The sequence below is a fragment of the Oryctolagus cuniculus genome, chromosome 11 (genome assembly GCF_051225735.1).
Source record: "Oryctolagus cuniculus isolate XC-2025 breed Fujian yellow rabbit chromosome 11, ASM5122573v1, whole genome shotgun sequence".
Taxonomy (NCBI): Eukaryota; Metazoa; Chordata; class Mammalia; order Lagomorpha; family Leporidae; genus Oryctolagus; species Oryctolagus cuniculus.
In genome coordinates this window covers 32,794,739-32,817,276 of record NC_142877.1, presented here as the reverse complement: position 1 = coordinate 32,817,276, position 22,538 = coordinate 32,794,739, and the positions used below count along the sequence as shown (strand labels likewise).

The 22,538-nt window shown below is 42.1% G+C and overlaps 1 protein-coding gene across 1 annotated transcript in view; it reads left to right on the top strand.

Moving 5' to 3' along the window:
- Nucleotides 1-1,447: 1,447 nt before the first annotated feature.
- Nucleotides 1,448-22,538, top strand: part of TMX4 (thioredoxin related transmembrane protein 4) — a 55,936-nt gene continuing 34,845 nt past the window's right edge. Inside the window, exons 1-2 of the mRNA XM_002710979.6 lie at nucleotides 1,448-1,831; nucleotides 17,825-17,940. Coding sequence (XP_002711025.1) covers nucleotides 1,647-1,831; nucleotides 17,825-17,940 — 301 coding nt within the window. The 5' untranslated portion in view covers nucleotides 1,448-1,646. The remainder of the gene's footprint in view (nucleotides 1,832-17,824; nucleotides 17,941-22,538) is intronic.

The following is a 22,538-nucleotide window of genomic DNA, read 5'->3' as shown; positions in this document are numbered from 1 at the left end:
TGAGTTTGTGTGAATGTGTGAGCCCTAGACTTTGTCTTTTTGACTTTTCATACACAATAGATAAAATAGTAAAAGTAACTTAGCTTCAACAGTGACTGACATTGTGCCAACCCTATACTATACATCCTCCTTCCACAACCCACATTTTACTGCTGGGGTCTTTTAAAGCAAATTCTAGGCATCATATTAATTCATGCCCAAATATTTCACTATCTATAACCAATAGAGATGTAAAATATAGTCATAAAGCCTTTCTCACACTCAATAAAATCAATAATTCCTTAATAGCAAATATTACTTTAAGAACTCTTTTTAAGCCAGTCATATCCTATACAAAAAGTGACACAGAAAATAATGATAGATTTCTTGTTTATGAAGCATTTCTTTTTACAAGCACAGTAAAATGTTTCTCATTGACTGTGGGGGATGCAGTGCTCACAGTAACAGTGAGTCTTAGTAACATTGTTTTCAAAAAACGTTTTCTTAATAGTTTGTAAACTTTTGAATATTATATTTTGATGATACAGATCTGGGTTCACACATAGCTTTTAGCTACTACTAATCAATACCCAATTCAGGCAAGATCTTCCCTGCAGGCAAAATTAATCTTTCTTTCTAGGTTACTGACTGGAGATTGAATTTATGGGTCCTAAAGTCCTCTTCGTTGTGTAGCTTTTTATTTTAAGCGTAGGAAAGAAACCACATCTTTTTCATAATCTGTAAACCACATTTAGTTTCACGCTTTGCACAGCGGTAAGTGAAGAGGAAGCACATTTTGAAGACAGGCACCCACCTTCTATTTGCAATTCAGTCTCACACACTAATGGCTCAGCGGTCCCAAGGAACAGATTCGTTTAATGTGTATCTGGAAAGAGATTTGAAAGTCATTTTCTCTCAGTTCAAATCTGACAAAACTGCGGCTGAGAGAAAGGTGAGTCCCTTGTGATTACAACTGGCGGTCTTATCTGACTCCTTTTATGTGTAATACTCCTTTTTTAAAAAGCGTCTGTTAAAATCATTTTTCTAAAAAGAAAACGCAGTGGCATTGCTTGGTTTAATTATTGTCTGCAACCAGGCAGTGACGTGTCACCTCACAGGCACGAGGCACTTCCCTCGGCAAGGGATGCGCACCGTTGTCCCTCCGTTTGTCGTTCAACATTACGTCGACTTTGCAGTCCACGGCTAGTCTTCCTGCTACCCCTGAGGAGCAGGTGGGCTTATTAACGACTAACCACGTCTCTCCTTTAGAAAAATCCCGCATGCCCAGCCCCTCTCCCCTCACCTCTCCACCCCTCTCGGGACCCTGCGCCTGCCGGCGGCGCAAGGTTCTAACTTCCACCACGTTGGGTCATCTGGTTTTCTTCAGCTTGGCGCTCCGGAAGAAAGGACGGCTGTTGCCAAGGCAACCGGCACCCCGGGCAACCGCGGGCAGAGCGGGAGGGGGCGTGGCCTCAGCAGGCCCCGCCCGAGAAGAGGCGGTGTCAGCGGCTCGCGTCGCGCGCGGGGTGTCTGTGCACAGTGGGGCGGAGGCGGAGCGGCTCGGCATCTCCTCAGGCCGCCTCGAAAGGCTTCCTCGAGCGGGCGGTCGTGTGAGGCCGCTCGCTTTCCCCACACACCCTGTCGAGGAGCCTGTCTCGTGTCCCAACATGGCGGGCGGGTGCTGCGGCCGGCTGTTGACTACGCTCCTGGCCGCCTGGCTGGCGGCGGCCGCGGCGGCGGAGACTCCGGCCGGCTCTGAGCAGGCCTCGCTGCCGGCGGAGCAGAGCAGGGTCCAGCCCATGACCGCCTCCAACTGGACGCTGGTGATGGAGGGCGAGTGGATGCTGAAATTGTGAGTGTGCCCGCCCGCCCCGCTCGCCACCCAGTCCTGAGGCAGTGAGCCTCCGCACGCCGCGCGGTCCGCTCGCGCTCCCGCACCGCCTCCCTCGCTCCACCTCAGGCTCCGGAGCCGCCCTGCGGACGACCTGCGGCGCTGGGGGCCGAGCTGCTCGCGCCGCGCATGCGCGACGGCGCTCCGTGGTGACAGCTGCGGGTGCAGCGGCTTCCCCTGCTCGCCAGCTCCTTGCTTTTGGGAAAAGTGGCTTTTTTTGGCGGGGGAGGTTGGGGGGCTCTAAGCAACTGCTCCAGGGGGAGGTGGGCTGGGGAGGGGGCCAGAATCTGCCAGAAAGCTGTGCTTTTAACTACAGGAGCGCGTGTGGAGGAGAAAGGACATCCAGTGACATGCGTGTGCTGTATGAATGCGGGCACGCACGGGCCAGCTATTTGTTTAATAGATGCTGCAGAACGCGGAGGCCGACCACTTTGTGTAACGTAACTTGACTTTCCTTTGGAAGACGTCGACATGCCATTGTGAACAGACCACAAGCATGGCTGCCTTCTAAATTTATAAAACAAGATGACAAAAAAATGCTGATATTTGTTACAATTCTTAGAGGTAGGCTTTTTGGGTAGATGTCATAATTGTGCGAGTGTGGTCAAGAAAAGGGCATTAACAAATTGCCCCCTTGGACAATAAAAAATGGCAATAGAAGTGCCTTTGCTCAAAGGAGATTGGAAACTAGTTTTGAGTAAGGTGAAAGCAAGGGCTTTGCTGATTGGAGTTTGACTTCTAGTTTAGGAAACTAGTAAGGAAATGATCATTTGGAGGAAGACTTGAGGTGGACATTGGACAGCTGTCTGAGTAGGCCTGAGGGACCATGATGTTGGGCTTGCAGGGAAAGTGCATAATGTCTGGAGATGGCCGAGTCTACATCTCTTTAGCTTGTGGTTTCAACAGTGCATATCTTTGGTCACTACTATTTGATAATTAAGTTTATGTTGAGAATACAGACACGTGGTTAAGACCAAATGTTTTGGTTCTTTCAGTTTTAGATTGCAAGCAGGTGAATACAGAGTGAAAACCTCAAGGTGAGGTCAGAGTCCAGAGTTATGTCACTGTTATTCGATGGGTTATATTGCTTGAAAAATATAATGCGCATTATCCCTCAAATATGCATTCACCTTTTGGTCACTAAGAAGGATATTTTAGACCTCAAAATGAAATGCCATTAGTATCATGATGAATCAATAAAATGAAAGAGTTCTGTAGACATGAAAGAATTATTAAAGTTAAACACTTTAGGAGAGAATGAGGCGGTCATATTCCTTTTTTAAGAAGTTAATTAATTTATTTAGAAGTCAGAGTTACAGAGAGAAAGAGAGAGAATCTTCCATCTCCTGGTTCACTCCCCAAGATGGCCTCAATGGCCTGGGCTGGGCCAGGAAGTAGCCAGACCCAGGAGCTTCATCCCAGTTTCCCATGTGAGTAGCAGGGGCCCAAAACACTTGGGCCATCTTTTTTTCTGTTTTCTAGGCCAGTAGCATGGAACTGGAATGGAAGTGGAGAAGTCAGAACACCAACTGGTGCCCATATGGGATGCCAGTGTCGCAGGTGATGCCTTTACCTGCCTTACCACAACACCAGCCCCCCATATACTACTTTAGAAAGAAACTTTCAAAGTAAGAGGAACCTTATGATAGGATTGTCAGTTTGTAATAATTAGAACAGATGCAGGGAAGCTATACATTTTGTCAGACAATATAGGGTTCTCTTTTTCTTTTTTTTCAGTATATTTACACTAGTGGGATCCATAATTACCATCAAAGCAGAAAGGCCTTTCTGTGTTTAATGATGTCAACTACTTTGCAGTTCCTTTTGGAATTGCTTTTTTTTTTTTAAAAGTAAGATAGCTAAGAACGTTAAAGCTTTGGTGAGTGTAAGCCCCAATAAGTTTATAGTGACAGCCAACAACTCCTATGTTGATGGTTCACATTTTGATTGTTTATAAAAGTGCAAAGCTAGATGTAGTGATCAGTTGCTGTAAGCTGGCCATGTAGCCACTTGAGTGGAGTATGTTTGAGTTGTGCTGCAAGATGAATCTTGTAATCTAGAAGTATAGGTGGATATGAGGCTGGCAAGGAGAGGACTTAAGCCATTGCCTCTACCTTCTTCCTAGATACCGGAAGCTAAATGCTATTTCTGAGGAATTGTGTGCCTCTCGTCTATTTGGGATTTATTTCTCTGTATCTTTGCATGATACTACTTCTCCTTCCTTTGAAAAAATCCAGCATTTTAGCAAATACACAATTCATTATATTCTCAATATATGCCCAAAATAAATTTCTAGGTATTCAGTTATCAGATTATTTTCCTAATGGATACAATAGAAATATACAAAATGTGTTAACACTACCTCCTGTTAACACTTTATTCAGGAGAACCAGTTATAATAAATGGAGATTATTAGCAGGCCATAGACGACATTTAATTTCTCTAAAGAGCAAGTTAGAAAGTTTTGTGATGGTATTGAAAGTTTGACATTAATGTGAATGACAGTTCTTTATTTGCTCATTGGCTTATAGATTACCTTTCTTCTGAGAATTTTTTCTTTTATATTCCAAGTCATACAAAGTCCCTGAATGCAATTCCTGGTTATATGGGCATTGAAAATTAATTTATTTTGAAGAACCTAGCAGTGTTTGTCTTCTCTGAGACATGAAAAGCTTCTATTACAAAAATTAATTTTCTATATTTTCTTTGTCTTTCAAACTGTCAATTCTTTGAATTATAATTTACTTACCAGTTTTAAAAATGTACTTCTCTGTTAAGGAGAGGTATCACTTAAAATAAATATTCATAGTAATTCAGCGTTTCTACTCTGAAATCTTTTTAAAGATCTGAAAAATTCTCCCATTAGTACTTACATTTTCTTTAATGCTATGGACTTATGCAGTTTTATTGTAGACTCATTTTTCTCTTGTTAGCTTTCATACTTTGTTTTATAATGTTTACCCCTATTTCTGCTATGTCACTGCAAATTGGCTTGCTGTACTTTTATTTCCCCTTGCTGTACTTTTCTAATGAAAAGTTTGTCCTTTTTCTGAGTTAGGAGAAATTATTTAACCTTTGAAATAGCTTCTGTGCTTGCTTTATTTCCATTGTTTTATACTACTCTTCATTTATTTGCTTTGCAACGCTTTGTTCTTTTAAATAGTTGCTTGGCTGACATTATATCAGTCCTAGAGAATATCACGTTTTTTTGAAGCACAAAAGTACATAATATGATACATTCATATAGTGTTCTGGTGGCTTTTTTACTCCCCAAAGAAATGAGTATATGTCCAACTAGATTAATTTTGATCTGCTACCTTTCAACTAATGTTCAGAGGACAGTATTTTTTTGAAACTTATCTCTGTAAAGCTCTTTATAAAGCACTACTTTTTCTGAATTTGCTCTTGCTTGTGTTTCTACATAGAAATTAGGTACCTAGTGAATGGAGCAAAGTTTTATTGATTTCCCTAGCACCTCTAGATTTTAATATTGTCTTTCCAGTATTCTTCGTATTTCTGGAGAGAATGTGTAGAGCACCACTGCCTTAACTTTTCTGTTTCAAAGAGTGATGATATCTTACAGGTTAATAGATTTTCTTGATTGTTGATTGAATATTAGGTTTGGATTTGGGGACCTGGGAAGGCAAGAACTAATGAGCTGCAGTCATGATTTCAAGGGACTGGCAGTTTGCTGTGTTCTGAGAGAAACAAATTTTAAGTAGTGTTCAGTTATTTAATAGATGTTCATGGGATGCTTCCTCTGTGAAAAGCACTCACCAGTGCTTTTCAACAGTATACTATAGGCATTTTGGATTGAATAGCACTTTGATGTATGGTGTGACACCTTTGGAATACCTGGCCCCTGCCCATTTCATTCTAGCGTATCCTTAGTCAAGTGACATCAAAGCAATCACAAGGGGCCTGCGCTGTGGTGTAATGGATAAAGCTGCTGCCTGCAGTTCCGGCATCTCATATAGGTGCTGGTTCAAGTCCTGGCTGCCTTCTGATCCAGCTCTTTGCTATGGCATGGGAAATCAGTGGAGGATGGCCCAACTCCTTGGGCCCCTGCACCTGTGTGGGAGACCTGGAAGAAGCTCCTGGCTGCTGACTCCTGACTTCAGATTGGTGCAGCTCTAGCTATTGTGGCCAATTGGGGAGTGAACCAGCAGATGGAAGACCACTCTCTCTGCCTCTTCTTCTCTGTCTGTGTAACTGACTTTCAAATAAATAAATAAATCTTAAAAAAAAAAAAATCACAGCCCCAATTCCCTGCACACTTCTAGATGCCTCTAAATGGAGACCACTGCCCTAGATAAATGCAAAAGGGGAGCTCATAAGCTAACACAGAAGTATGTGATTTGGGGGCCTGGAGTTGTAGTGTAGCAGATAAAGCCAATGCCTGGGACACCAACATCTGATATGGACGTGCCAGTTCAAGGCCTGGCTGCTCTACTTCCAGTCCAGCTCCTTGCTAATGCTCTTGGGAAAGCATCAGAAGATGGCCTAAGTGCTTGGGCCCCTGCACCTGTGTGGGAGAACTGGAAGAAGCTCCTGGCTCCTGGCTTTGGTCTAGCCTAGTCCTGGCTGTTGTGGCCATTTGGGGAGTGAACCAGTAGATGGATGATCTCTCTCTTTGTCTTTCCCTCTCCCACTGTAATTGTGCCTTTCAAATAAACAAAATAAATCTTTTATTTTTAAATCAGTTTGTAATTTCAGATTATTTCTGCAAAGAATTTAAAAGCTTCATTAGAACTTGTCATCTACAACGGCTTCATCATCATCATTATGATCATGGTAAATAGTTACATTGCTTGTAACACATGTTCCAGATGCTGTCTTATTTGATCATTCCAATGATCTGATGCAGTATTGTCATCCTCATTGTCACTGACTAGAGAAGGTGAAAAGGTTAAATCTTTGTCCAAAGCACTACTTAGTAAGTAGAGGGCAAGCTCAGAACTAGAGTTGAAGTCTGAACCTTGCTATCCAGTTACAAGCATGGGGGAGTAGTTGGAGTACACTAGAGGAAAGCACAGAGCCTGACTGACTGTTATTGAAAGCTGGCCAGCTGCAAGCAATACAGGAAGGGAGGCCTTGTTCCTACAGGATTCAGGGTCCCATCTGTGCTTCTAATCATTTCTTTAGGTTCTGTGAATGAAAAGCATTGTTGTATGTTCATTCTTGATGCTTCTCTCCATATAAATAGGTGCCCTACCTTCCCTACATCCTAACACTCCAGGAATAATCTTTCTCACCATGCCTTGTTTATGTCTATGACCCTTATCTCCTTAGTCATTGTAAATTTATGTATATGCTTTTTAAAAATTATTTACTTGAAAGAGTGACAAAGGAAAAGACAGTGTGAGAGAGAGACAGAGATGGAGAGACAGAGAAAGGGAGATGTCTTCCATCTGCTTGTTTACTTCCAAAATGCCCATAACAGTCAGTGCTGAGTCTGGCTGAAGCCAGAAGCCTGGAACTCCATTAGGGTAGCAGGGACCCAAGTATTTAGGCAATCATCCACTGCCTTCTTAGGTGCATTAGCAGGAAGCTGGATTACGGATCAGAAGTGGAGATGCTATGACTCAAACCAGCACTCTGATTTGGAATGTGGGCGTTGCAAATGGTGGCTTAACCTGCTGCACCACAATGCTTGCCTCTATTTATGCTTTTGTAGTAGATTTTTTACTCTTCCAGTTGACTTTAAGATTTTAAGTACAGAAGCAAAGTTTTTCTTCCCAGTTTGCCTCCAGAACCTTAATAACTGTTAAGTAGTAGGTATAAGTAATTTTTGACTAAATGAATGAGTGAATAATTGTTTTAATTATCCCTTTAATCCTCTGAGTATATAACTGAAAATAATATCTTTCCATATGTTCTTAAATATTAAAGATAATCACTATCGTATCCCATTTGTTCTTTCATGTAATAAATATTTGTTGTGGCCTAGGACCTGCTAGATTCTGTTCTGGGTACAAATGATGCAGCAGTCACTGCCCTAGTAAACTGTTAATCCTAGTGGCACTAGTGAATTCCATTTTCTCTAGCAGATGTGTGATTCTTATGGAATTGTCAGTATTTATTATTTAATTTTTAAAGATTTTTAAAATTTATTTGAAAGGCAGAGCTACAGAGAGGCAGAGGCAGAGAGAGAGAGATGTCTTCTGTCTGCTGGTTCACTCCCCCAGTGGCTGCAGTGGCTGGAGCTGTGCCAATCCAAAGCCAGGAGCCTCCTCCAGGTCTCCCACGTGGGTGCAGAGGCCCAAGGACTTGGGCCATCTGCTGCTTTCCCAGGCCATAGCAGAGAGCTGGATTGGAAGTGGAGCAGCTGGGACTCGAACCAGTGCCCATAAGGGATGCTAGCACTGTAGGTGGTAGCTCCACCAACTATGCCACAGTGCTGGTCGCAGTATTTTATTTTTCATTAACATGTTCCAGAAATGACTTCCTAAATAATAGAGTTGAGCATATGGATTTCAATTCCTGGATCATATTAAGAGTTTTTCCATGTTTGTCAAAAAGTAGAATGACACCTGATGTGGCTAAGACATCATTTTGCTGACATTTAATTTCATTTACTAAGTTGTAGAAAGATGAATGTACTCATCTCTTCTCCCCAACAGAGATTCTTTTGAATGTTTTGGTCAAAATAAATTCTAAAAGGAAATTGACACTATCTGATGTTGTCCTTCTCATTTCTGCAAGGATAAGAAAAAATCAGGAGAAAAGTGAAAGTACTGAGAAACTGACAAAATTAGAGCCAAAACAGAAAAAGAAAAGTTGTCTATTATTGGTGCATAAAATTTATTTTTAGTGAGTTTTTCTTTCTCAGAAATATATTTAGGTAAGGCCTTCTCTGAGAGGTTTAGAATGCTTTATGAAATCTCATATTAAATGCAATGAGTTCACATGATGAAAGGATCAAGACCCTTTAACTATCTCACATTTCATGAAAACTCAGTGTACTTTGTACATGAATACTAACATGTATAACAGAAAGCATGCTGTTGAATGTGGCTTTCTAGAAAGGATTAAAATTACACTGGACTCATATCCAAGCTGATGTAATTGAATGGAATGTTTTGGCTATCTGGAATATATTTTGAATGTCTCTATGAAGCTTTCTGATTCTACACATCGTTGTGACCTCCAAAAACTTACAATTACAATGTTATTGGTTTACTGTTTTTGTTACTAAAAGGGTGCTAATTGCTCATGGGAGCTCTTAAAGAAATATTAATTTTTGTGTGCAGCACAAAGTTATTGCAGGCCAAGTTGTTTATAGTTTTTTGAAGACTGCTGCTGTGAACTAGTTGTAAAGAATGTAAATGATCATGTTCACTCCTTTCTGAATTTTTATGCACACATGCATATGTACATAAATAAGCTATATTTATATATACAAATTATGTATGTTTACTAACATACAGAGAAACATCAGAGTCACATGGTTTATCCCTCTTTACATTCATTTTATCCCTGGAGATGCTTTACATATAGTAGATTCTAAATTCCTGTCCTTTAAGTACAGAAGAGTACTAATTACAATGCTGTGGCAACAACAGACCAGTTCCCACACCTAAGATCAGAGCTAATGTATCTCTACCACTGACAGAACAATTTGGTGAACTCCAACTCAGTGCTGATTAAATCTCAAAAATGATGCCATTAACTGTGCCACAAATGGTAGCAGCTACATAGAAAATTATCTCAATGGCATATCTAAGGCTATATCATAATTGTATATCCAAAGTCTAGTTTCACCAAAACTTAAGTATATATGATAGTTTATCTATAGACCAGAGACTAAGATTTTTAAAAATTATGAAGTTAGTAGGATTTTTTTTTTTTTGACAGGCAGAGTGGACAGTGAGAGAGAGAGACAGAGAGAAAGGTCTTCCTTTGCCATTGGTTCACCCTCCAATGGCCGCCGCGGCTGGCGCGCTGCGGCTGGCATACCGCGCTGATCCGAGGCAGGAGCCAGGAGCCAGGTGCTTTTCCTGGTCTCCCATGGGGTGCAGGGCCCAAGCACCTGGGCCATCCTCCACTGCACTCCCTGGCCACAGCAGAGGGCTGGCCTGGACGAGGGGCAACCGGGACAGAATCCGGCGCCCCAACCGGGACTAGAACCCGGTGTGCCGGCGCCGCTAGGCGGAGGATTAGCCTAGTGAGCCGCGGCGCCGGCCGAAGTTAGTAGGATTTTAATAATTATTGTGATTTAACAACTGTGCCCATGACTTGTAGGCAGATATAGTCCTAGGTAAATAAAGTTTATTAAATTGTGCTGAATTTTTCCCTTATTTTTGATACTTGTTTTGTCATGTCTCCTTTCTTGTGCTCTCTTTTTTTCCCTGTTGCTGTTGCATCTTATTACCTTGAATATTTTTATTGCATCAAATCTCCATCTTTTTTTTCCAAAGCTTTATTTATTTGAAGGTCAGAGTTACAGAGAGAGGGTGAGAGAGAGACAGAGAGAGAGAGAGATCGTCCATCCTTTGGTTCACTCCAAAAAAGGCTGCAACAGCCAGAACTGGGCCCCATGCTGAAGCCAGGAGCTAGGAGCTTCATCTAAATCTCCTGTGTGGGTGGCAGCAGCCTAGACACTTGGGCCATTTTCCACTGCTTTTCCCATGCAATTAACAGGGAGCTGAATCAGAAGTGGAGCAGCTGGGACTTGAACCAGTGCCTATATGGGATGCCAGTGTCACAGGTGCTGGCTTTACCTGCTACACCACAACAAAAATCCCTCTATCTGGTTTCTACCTCTGAGTGGTCTTAGGTAACCTTACACAGTCTGTAAAACTATTTTGTCTTTTGGTAGTGAGTTTGTAAAGTTCAGACGAGCTAATGCTTCATGGAAACCAAGTGGAATATTGCAAATATAATTTGTATTAGTGATTGTTTTTAATGTGTACCTGCTTTATACGTGCTAGTAATCTCCCCACCCCCCCCCCAAAAAAAAAACTTCTTAGAAAGCTACAATTATTCTCCTGTTTTATAGGTGAGGAAGCTAAAACATGGAAAAATTATTTACCTGCCCAGAATCACATGGTGATTTCATGGTTGCTCCTTCTGATTCCTCCAGCAGAACTCTTGTCTGGTATTCTGAAATGTATATTGAAGTATACTAAATAATTCAGTGTTCCTTTTTTTCCCCTTAAAGTTGGCCATCTGCCTCACCCAGTCTCATCTGCCATTTTAGTGTTTAGAAAATATTAGAAAAACTATTTCCTCAGAGGAAGAATATAATTTTTATCAAGGTTAATATACTTATTTATTTGGCAAACACTCCCCTGGAATTGTAGAGGTACAAGTTTTTTTTTTTTTTTTTTTTTTTAAACATGTTACAAGATGTCAGCAGGTTTGGTTCTTGTTTCTTGGATCTCAAGGCTTGGACAGTGAGCTATGATAAGAAGATTAATGACTTTTAGAATGACTTTGGAGTTGGATGTCATAGTCTTTTCTGGAGAGATTTAAGGAGCTAGAAAAGGTGACTTTCTTTCTGAAGTCTTGCTGATTGTGGGGCCTGGCTCTAGAGAGGGAAGAGCAAGGCTTTTGGCTATACTTTTTGTCGCTCCCCCTCTTCGTGGAGGAACGATACTAAACCCTGCCTAGGCTTCCTATCCGAGTCACGGCACCATTATGTCGCTCCCCCCTTCGTGGAGGAACGACACAGGACCCTGCACTGTTCTTTCGTCTGCTCGGCCCTCCCCAGGTTTGCTGCTGGTTCTTCCTGGGTTGGCTACCGTCCCTTCCACCTCCGTGGAAGGGCGGTTCCCCCTAGCCACTTTCCCCACTTCCACGGGGGAGCGGCACACCGCCGGCCGGCTCTCTCGGGGGCTGCTCAGATGTTCCTTCAGATAGATGTTCCCCTTAGATGTTCCTTGTGCATGTTGTCTCTCTCCTCCTTTATAGTCCTCTTCCACCAATCCCAACTCTGCTACCCACACGCCGAGTACGCTGCTCTCCTCCAATCAGGAGCAGGTCCTGCAGCTTGTCAAGTTGGTGAGAGGCAGCTGGGTAGAAGCTGTTTCCTCCTCTCCCAGAGCCATATTGTGGGAGAGCAGATGCATAGAATAAGTCTTAATTCCAGTAACTTAGTCTAGTCCGAGTTGCTCCCAGTTGCTCCCCACAGATCCCCCTTTCTTTTTATTTTTGGCGTTGATACGCGCCTGTCTTTGGTGCCCCGCGGCACACACTCTGCTCTGCCCGCTAGAGTTGCCCACAGGTGCTTACAAGCCCAATCAATCAGGCAAACCGAATCCGGGTCCTCTCTTCGCCATGTTGCGAGGAGGTTTTTAGGCGCTGATGCATGCCTGTGTTCGGTGCCCTGCAGCGCATGCTCTGCTCTGTGAGAACTGCCTGCAGGTGCTTACAAGCCCTACCAATCAGGCAAACCGAATCCAAGCCTTCTCATTGCCGTCTTGTGGGGAGACTTATGTTGATAACGTGCCTGTCTTCGGTGACCTGCAGCGGGTAAGCTGCTAGCCGCCAGCAGGTGCTTATCGTCTTACTAATCAGGCAGACCGAATCCAAGCTCTCTCATTGCCATATTGTGGGGAGGCCTTATTTTTCTCTGTTTCTATCTCCGGGCATTCCTATTTCTCCTATTTTACTTCTATCTACCAGCATTCCTATTTCTCTCATTTTACTTCTAAACTTGTTTCTCTTATCCCCGCGGTTTCCCGGCGCCCGCCCCGAGGCTGCTTCTCGGCGCCTTGCCCCGCGGCGGGTTCCCGGCTCTGCGCTGCTTCAGCCCACGCTTCTCTCATCTGCGCGGCTTCCTGGCGCCCGCCCTGCGGTGGGTTCCCGGCTCTGCGCGGCTCGGCTTCGCGCGCTCCGCGGTCTCCACGGCCTTCGCGCCCGCACCATGGCCTTCGCGCTAGCCCCACGTTCCCTATCTATCCGCGCCCCATGCGCTCTCCCCACTTGTGCCCCGCACGCTCTCTCTGCGCGCTGCAGCTTCCGTGAGTCACACAGCCCAGCTCACGTTTCCGCCACCGGCATTCAGTCCAAGTTCCCCGGGCTAACCTGGCGAATTCCAACCTGGCGGCCCACGTCTCTGCCTCTGGTTCCAGATTTTCGCCTTTTGCTCCCCGGGCTGACTTGAAGAATTCCAAGATAGCTTACGTCTCCGCCTCGGCCTGCCCCCGCGGCTTCATCCTCCCTAACATTTTTCTCTACCTGGTATGTTTCCCTAACTTTTCTTCCAACAACAATATTCCCCTCTCATTTCTCCTGGCTTCTCCCCACAGTCTGTATCCGAGTAAGTTTCTTATAGGTTTCACTTTGACTTTCAACCTGCAGTCCGTATCTGAGTCTAAGTTTCTTCTTGCTTTCACTTTAAATCCTAGCTTTCAATCCTAACTTCTTTCCCACAGTCTGTATCCGAGTCTATGCCTAGGCTTTCGATAGCTTTTTCCGGCACCTTTTCCGTCCGGCTTTTCCCTAGGGTCTTCTAGTCTCTCTCTCTCTCCGGTATTTTCCCACTTCTTCCCGCTTCTTCCCTCCTAGATTTCCTGTCCGAGTCATGGCACCATTATGTTGCTCCCCCTCTTCGTGGAGGAACGACACTAAACCCTGCCTAGGCTTCCTATCCGAGTCATGGCACCATTATGTCGCTCCCCCCTTCGTGGAGGAACGACACAGGACCCTGCGCTGTTCTTTCGTCTGCTCGGCCCTCCCCGGGTTTGCTGCTGGTTCTTCCTGGGTTGGCTACCGTCCCTTCCACCTCCGTGGAAGGGCGGTTCCTCCTAGCCACTTTCCCCACTTCCGCGGGGGAGTGGCACACCGCCGGCCGGCTCTCTCGGGGGCTGCTCAGATGTTCCTTCAGATAGATGTTCCCCTTAGATGTTCCTTGTGCATGTTGTCTCTCTCCTCCTTTATAGTCCTCTTCCACCAATCCCAACTCTGCTACCCACACGCCGAGTACGCTGCTCTCCTCCAATCAGGAGCAGGTCCTGCAGCTTGTCAAGTTGGTGAGAGGCAGCTGGGTAGAAGCTGTTTCCTCCTCTCCCAGAGCCATATTGTGGGAGAGCAGATGCATAGAATAAGTCTTAATTCCAGTAACTTAGTCTAGTCCGAGTTGCTCCCAGTTGCTCCCCACACTTTTGCTTCTGCTCTGCATGATTTTCAATAATTTTCCTAAGATAAATGCATCTCTCCCCCTACTTAGTTGTTGTTTTTTTTTTTTAACACCCTCTACCTTTTTATAATGTGAAAGATCAAACTTATCCAGTTTCAGTATTTTGTTATTTGCTAATGCTAGTTTATGAACATCAAAATCCCATTAACTTTTAAACTGTATTAACATATTAGTGTGTATTTCAGAATTTTAAAACCATATGAAAATGATGATCTGACAGCCCTTTTAAGCCTAAATCTTGTTATGGAATTTGACCTGTCTAGCACTTTCCCCCTTTGTTTCCTTCCCTAAGGCAGTGTGTGTTTGTGTGTGTGTGTGTTTGTGTGTGTGTGTTTGTGTGTTTGGGAGGGGTTCTCTTTTGATTTTTTTAATAGGCATTCTTTTTTTTTCTTTCCTAAAATTTATTATTTATTTGAAAGGCAGAGATATAATGTTATAGTGAGAGGAGAGACAAAGAGGAGAGAGAACTTCCATCTGCTGGTTTACTCCCCAGATGGCTGCAACAACCAGAGTTGGATCAGGTCAAAGCCAGGAGCCAGGAGCTTCATCCAGATCTCCCTTGTGTTAGCAAGGGTCCAAGCACTTGTGCCATCTTCTGTTGTATTCCCTGGTGCATTAGCAGGGAGCTGTATTGGGAGTGGAACAGCCAGAACTCAAACTGGTACCCATAGGGGATGCCAGTGCCATGGATGGAGGCTTAACCTGCTAAGCCACAGTACTGACCCCAAGCAGTCATTTACTATCTCTCTTCCCAAGCCTCCTTCCTTTTATAATGTAGAAATAGTGAAATTTTGTGAAAAGAACATAATTGTGAAAAGAAAAGAAAGATGAAAGGCAGTTGATATTTTTACAATGTTCAGCTTGGTAATTCACAACTTGATATTGATCTATAAAAATTTATGAAATATTTTAAATGGACACAGAAATAGAAGTAGTAAAGTGAGCCCCTATTACCTGTCATCTAAATTTAGTAGTCATTGATAAATTGGCAAATTTGTTCCATCTATTTCTCCTTTTCTCTTACCCTTTAGTGGTGCAATTTATTTACTCTAACATGCACCCATTGTATATGAACATTTTAATGATATTTTATCTCTTTCCTTTATTCCCTCAATATTTTGATGAAAGGCTTATTTTGGAAAGCTTAAGTAGATTTTAAAGATATGTCTAATTGATTTTTTCCCCCTGTGGACTATCTTGTTCTGTTTTGTGAGCATTGATTGATATATTTTAATTACAACTTTTATCCTCTGAGAAATATTAAGCAAAACAAAATGTTTTTTCCCTTGTGCCATTGTGTTTTTGTGACATTATTCTGTAAATGATAATTTTCCTTTTAGTTGTGTCATGTTTATATTGTAAAGTGAATTTCTAGCATATGTTATTGTTTGTTCGTGATATTTTGTATTAATCACAGTGTTGCCAGCTCTTTCAGTCTCCAGAAGGCTTATTTGATCTCAATTTATTTTAATTTAAAGTAAAATTAGTTTCTGTATAATTTTCCCTGGGCTGCTAGAACAAATTATAACCAGCCTGATGGCTCAAAACAACAGAAATTTATTCTCTGCAGTTCCAGAGGTCAGGAGTCCAAACTGCAGGTGTTGCCAGGCCTGGAGTCTTAGTACATATGGGAAGGTCTGTTCCATGCCTTTCTTCTAGCTTCTGGTGACTGTGGACAAACCTTGCTGATTTGGCTTGTGGCTGCATGACTCCAATCTCTGCCTTTATCTCTATATGCTCTTCACTCTGTTGCTTTTTGTCAGTTTCCTCTATTTGTCTTACAAGTATACCTGTTGTTGGTTTTAGGGCCCACCCTAAATCCAGGAGGATCTCATTAGAGGTCCTTAATTTTATTATATTTTCAAAACACCTTACCCTAAGTGAGGTCATATCCACAGGTAACAGGGTTTACTACTTGGACATATCTTTCAAAAGGATACTGTTCAACCTACCACTTTCCAAGCAGTTCTGGGTTCCCATTTTTAACATCTTCAGATTAAATCCTGGGGAACTTCAGAGCTTTGTGGTCTGAATATTTGTGATGTTTTCCAGGACATGGGGAAGACCAAATGAAACGACTAACATTGCCAGGATGGTTGTTCATACTTCAATTTTTCTTTGCTTCAATCTTGACCTTTTCTGATCCTTTACCTACATAATTACTGGAAAGATTTTTCCAAAATGTAAATCTGATCATAATTCTCTTTTCCTGTTTAGTGCTTACCACAGAATTTCAAATAAAGCTGATTTTTTTTTTTTTTTAAGACTGTGGATAGGGGCTGGTGCTGTGGTATAATGGGTAAAGCCACTGCCTACAGTGCCAGCATCCCATATGGCTCCGGCTTGAGGCCTGGCTGCTCCACTTCTGATCCAGCTCTCTGCTATGGCCTGGGAAAGCAGTAGAAGAGAGATGGCCCAAGTCCTTGGGCCCCTGCACCCAAGTGGGCGACGCAGAGGAAGCTTCTGGCTCCTGGCTTCTGATCGGCACAGCTCCGACTGTTGTGGCCAATTGGGGAGTGAACCAGTGGATGGAAGACCTTTCTCTCTCTCTGCTTCTCCTCTCTGTGTAACTCTGCCTTTCAAATAAATACATAAATCTTAAAAAAACCACTCTGATCACTTAAAAAATCACTTAAAAATGACTGTGGATAATATTTTTATGCTTCTCTTATAGTGCACTGAGTTTTCACACATATTCTTTCCACCTAGATTAGAGCCTTCCTTGACCCATGGCTGGTTGTCATTCCTCCTTTAGCTAATCTTAGCACAGATATACCATCTGGATTGTATTTCTCTCTCTGTTTATCTCTGGATTGTACAGCCCATAAGGAAAGGAGGCACCAAGTATATCTTTTTCACAATTGTAACCCTGACTTTTAACAAGGTGCTTACTGGTATTTGAATAAGAGATGAGTATAAAAAACAGACTGTAACTTGAAGGTACAAGATATTTAACCCCTATTTAAGAAAGTATTGACTGGGGCTGGTTTAGCTTATAGCTACTGCTTTCCTTCTTGGAATGGTCCAAACTACCCCATATTCAGATATTTCAAAACATTCCTGAGAATGCACTAGTGATAAGCCTCTGTCTCTGCACATCAGATTTGTAACCTTGATGGATCTAAACTGAATTGGTTAATTCTGGGGTACCCTTGCAAAAATTGTCCTCCTTTAATGGGGCACTTACAGTGCTCACTATCAAAATCTACCTGAGAAGTGACAAAATTTGGGTGTATTATAGTAATAACACTGAATTGTGATATTTTTATTTACTTGAGAGGCAGAGACAAAGAGGCACATGCTTCAGAGTCATCCACTGATTCACATCCCAAATGCCCACAATGTCTTTCTGGGCCTGGGTCAAAGCTGAATTCGAGAAGCTGAGAACTCAGTACAGTTCTTCCATGTAAGTGACAGAACTGTACTAGTTGAGCTATCATTGCAGCCTCCTATGACCTGCATTAACAGGATGCTACATTTAGGAGCCTAATCTGGAGACTAAACCTGGAAACTGCAATGTGGAATGCAGGAGTCTGTTCTGCTAGGTTAAATACCTAATCCCCAAATCATTATACATTACAATAATTCCTGAAAATATTCTCAAACTTTGACTAATTTTTTTCTATACAATTGATACATATGCATTAATTCTTAGAGGAAAAATATTCTGTTTTTGTGATTTTGGAAAAGCTTACTTTTATATTTCCCTTTAATTAAGAAGTTTTCTTTAACTTAAATACTCTTGCTTCCCAACTTCATTTCATAAAATTTTCTATGTATTTTATCAATAAGCTCTTCTTCTCTTACAGTTATGCCCCATGGTGTCCATCCTGCCAGCAGACTGATTCAGAGTGGGAGACGTTCGCTAAGAATGGGGAAGTCCTGCATATCAGCGTAGGAAAAGTGGATGTCATTCAAGAGCCGGGTACTGTAAACATTAACTATAAATACAAAAGTTATTTAACTTTTGCAAGCCTCTGGTGTGGGGAACAATCCGGACTAGACTGAGTTACTGGAATTAAGACTTATTCTATGCATCTGCTCTCCCACAATATGGCGCTGGGAGAGAAGTAAACAGCTTCCGCACAGCTGCCTCCAGTTCAACCAATAAACTGTAGGACTTGCTCCTGATTGGAGAGCAGCGTACTCGGCGTGTGGGCAGCCGAGTTAGGATTGGCGGAGGAGGACTATAAAGGAGGAGAGAGACGGCATGCACCAGGAACATCTATGGGGAACATCTAAGGGAACCCGTGCAGCCCCCGAGAAAGCCGGCCGGCGGTGTGCCGCTCCCCTGCGGAAGTGGGGAATGCGGCCAGGGGGAACTGCCCTTCCACGGAGGTGGAAGGGATAGTAGCCAACCCGGGAAGAACCAGCAGCAAACCCGGGGAGGGCCGAGCAGACGAAAGAACAGCGCAGGGTCCTGTGTCGTTCCTCCACGAAGAGGGGGAGCGACATAATGGTGCCGTGACTCGGATATGAAGCCTAGGCAGGGCTTAGTGTCGTTCCTCCACGAAGAGGGGGAGCGACACTCTGGAAAAATTAAAAGACTAAGATGTTGATTACACAGTGCAGTGGCCACCTTGAATCAATAGGTTACATTTTGGCATATCAGAATCTGTTTATGTACCTGTGTGTTTATACATACAAATGTGTATATTTATTTATATTATTATTGTGAGTTTATACATATGTGTGTATATATTTATATTATTATTTGCTGAGCCATTGAAAGTAAGTTTCAGGTATCATGATACATGATACCTTATCCTTTAATTCTTTAGCATGCTAAAATCTTCATGATTTTTTTCTCACAGATTTTTTTTATAGTTTTTTGAATTAGAATTCATTCAAGGTTCACAAATTTCATTTGGTTGTTAGGTCTTTTTAGTCTCTCTCAGACTACTTTTTCAGACATAGATTCTAGAGACACCAGGCCAGTATTTTCCTACGTGCTTCCTGCAGAGGTGGGGAATGTGTGGCCCTTGGGCCATGTAAGTCTGTAAAATCATTTAGTCTGGCCCTGCCAAGGCAACTGCAGGCAGAACTTGAAATTCACTATGTTTATGGCAGGCTAGTTTTTAAGTTGATAAGTTTGTATGGCACATGAATACTGTTATAAATATCCAAATGGCCCTTTGGGGAAAAGAAAGTTCCCTACTTCTGCCTTATGGTTACATTTAACTGTATTTTCTGTAACTGTAAGTTTGACCCACAGACATGTCTTAGTCCATTCACTGTTGTTCTAACAAAATACCAGTAGCTTGGTAATTTATGAAGGAAAAGTTTTATTTTGGCTCATGGTTCTGGAGGCTGGGTAGTTGCTGGCATCTCTCCGGCTTCTTACGAGGGCCATACTTGAAGGAAAAGTGGAAGGGGACATGGGTGTGTATGGAAGAGAGCACATGTGTGAGAGTGGGAACAAGAGAGTAAGCCAAGAAGCCAAACTCATTTTATACCATCCTGATCTCATGGTAACTAACCTAGTTCCATGAGAGGAAGAATTCACGCCTGAGAGAGGCTTTAATCTTTCTTTAAATGCCTCATCTCCCAACACCAGTACATTAGAGGCTGAACCTCAACATCAATTTTGGCAGCAACAAACCCTACCAAGGTATGACTGAGATTAGACATACATGGTAAAAGTACTTCACTGGTGGTACCAGGAGTTCATATGTGTCTCATCCTGAGGCTTATACTATCACCTTTAGTGATGATACATTTGAATACTTGGTTAAAGTGGTGACTATAATTATTTCAATTAGGAAGAAACATCCCATCTTTGGGATAAGCAGATAATCTGTGGGATGATACTTTGGGGTTTAAGATACATAATGCCTCAATCAGATGTTCCACAGTGGATTTCAGAATTTCTAATTCTAGCATTCCATCTATTCCTGTTAATTCTGATAACATTTTTAAAGAGATAGCTGCTTTTACTTCAAAGAGTAAAGAGAGAAAACGGAGACTTTAAATTCTGAAAAGAAACACATATTTTATTGTATTTGCAATTAAAAAAACTGGATTTATATGTAAATTGAGAAGAAAAGCCTGGCTCTTATGATCTAAATCTTTAAAATTTGTCCATTTTCCAATTTTATCAGTCATCTGTTCTTATTAACATTCAGTTTCTACTTTCTGAGTCTTTTTTTTATATTTTACTATTTTTTAAAGATTTATTTATTTTATTTGAAAGTCAGAGTTACACGTAGAGAGGAGAGGGAGAGACAGGAAGGTCTTCCATCTGCTTGTTCACTCCCCAATTGGCTGCAATGGCTGGAGATGTGCCCATTCAAAGCCAGGAGCCAGGAGTTTCTTCCAGGTCTCCTATGTGGGTGCAAGGGCCCATGGACTTGGGCCATTCTCTAGTGCTTTCTCAGGCTGTAGCAGAGAACTGGATAGGAAGTGGAGCAGCTGAGACTGGAACTCCACAGTTGGAGGCTTTACCTGCTACGCCACAGTGCCGGCCCCTCTGAATCTTTTTATAAGGGGGAAAAAAAGGTAGGTTTGAAAGAGTAGCTATTCATCTTCCTGTGATAACTATGAGTTCAAAATGTACAAAGCATAAAGTAACAATTACTTGAACAATAAAATGTATGATGCCTGTTAAGATGGATGTATTGGCAAACCCATAGATGAGATTTCTACTGAAAGCCATGAGTCCTCCAGTCTCCACCTTTGCAAGCATTTGAAAAAAGAGTCACCTGTGCCCATCCTCTATTTAGAAATGGAGAATTATAGTTATTTGTTTATGGTATTGGCTGTTTTATAGTGAGTTATTCTGTTTGGAGATCAAATCATTGTACTTACCTTTGTTTTTATGTTTTAGTGTATTGAGTCCAATAAAATCCATTGTGAGATGTTAGATTTGGGCACTAGATACATTTTATTATGAGTTTCTTAAAAATGCAGCTGGCCAATTCACATTATAGTCATTTGGTATACCTGCTGTGAATTAACAGCTGGATTTGAATTGAAAGGACAAACAGCTAACTTGTGATGGATCCACATATCTAATGTTTAATTGAATATAGTGTTTCCATCTAAAAATACGGACTTACAGCTATTTTTTTTCCATTGTGAATGAGTTAAGTTCTTAAGTGAATTAAGAGAAAATTGTCTTAAAATATTTGGCATTGATGTGTAGTTGTATATACAAATAAACTAAATATCCTAGAAGTATTTGTCAAACAAGAAAGAAACAAAACTCTTCTGTCTGGTATTCTATAGCAATAGTGAAGAAAATCATAGTGCAACAAGAGAGGTAATTATTTGTTTTGTCTGTTGGGACAGTTTTTAAAAAGCAAAACCTCTAGAATCCTAAATGATTAAAAACATAAAAACTGCATCTCATAATTAAAAATTGGGAGACAGAATTCCACATTCATGCAGATATTTCATTCAAATTATACTGTTTTAAATTTATAATTTTACTTTAAATTGCAAGCTTAATTCTGTCAGTCTTTTAATAAGGATTAGAAATAATGTATTTATTCAAAAAATATTTTATTTCCCACTATGGCCCAGGCCCTGTGCCAGAGGTAACAGAAATACAGAGGCGAACAGTGAAGTAACAGGTCTAGCTTCTTGTAGAACTTACATTCTTTTTTTTTTTTTTTTTTTAAGATTGATTGATTTATTTGAAAATCAGCATTAGAGAGAGAGAGAGATCACTTCCATCTGCTGGTTCACGCCCCAGATGGCCACAACAGCCAGGGTTAGGAAGCCAGGAGCTTCATCTGGGTCTCCTACAAGGATGACAGGGGCCCAAGTTCTTGGGCCATTTTCTGCTGCTTTTGTAGGCCATTATCAGGGAGCTGGATCAGAAATGGAGCAGCTGGGACTTGAACTGGTGCCCACATGGCATACTGGTGTCATAGGTGGCAGCTTTACCTGCTATCCCACAATACCTACCTCAAGCTTACAATTTTGCTAAGTAAAATTTAAATTTGCACTACGCCTCACTAGGCTAATCCTCCGCCTGCGGCGCCGGCACCCCTGGTTCTAGTCCCGGTTGGGGCGCCGGATTCTGTCCCGGTTGCTCCTCTTCCAGTCCAGTTCTCTGCTGTGGCCCGGGAAGGCAATGGAGGATGGCCCAGGTCCATGGGCCCTGCACCCGCATGGGAGACCAGGAGGAAGTACCTGACTCCTGGCTTCAGATCAGCACAGCGCGCCAGCCATAGCAGCCACTTTGGGGGGTGAACCAAAACGGAAAAAGGAAGACCTTTCTTTGTCTCTCTCTCTCTCACTGTCTAACTCTGCCTGTCAAAAGTAAATAAATAAATAAATAAATACATAAATTTGTATGTAAAATTTAAAAAGAGGAAAAAACAAAAGTTTTTGAAGTGTTCTCACACACTTTTTAGTTATGCCTGTGACTCTTCTATAATTTTAGGTATTTTAAACAGAAAATTGAAGAATTACCAAGGGTAGGAATTATAAGCATATTGGATTTTTACAGCTGAGATGTGAAGTCAGGACTAGAATTGGCCTTATACTAGATTATACTACATTGTCTGTACATCA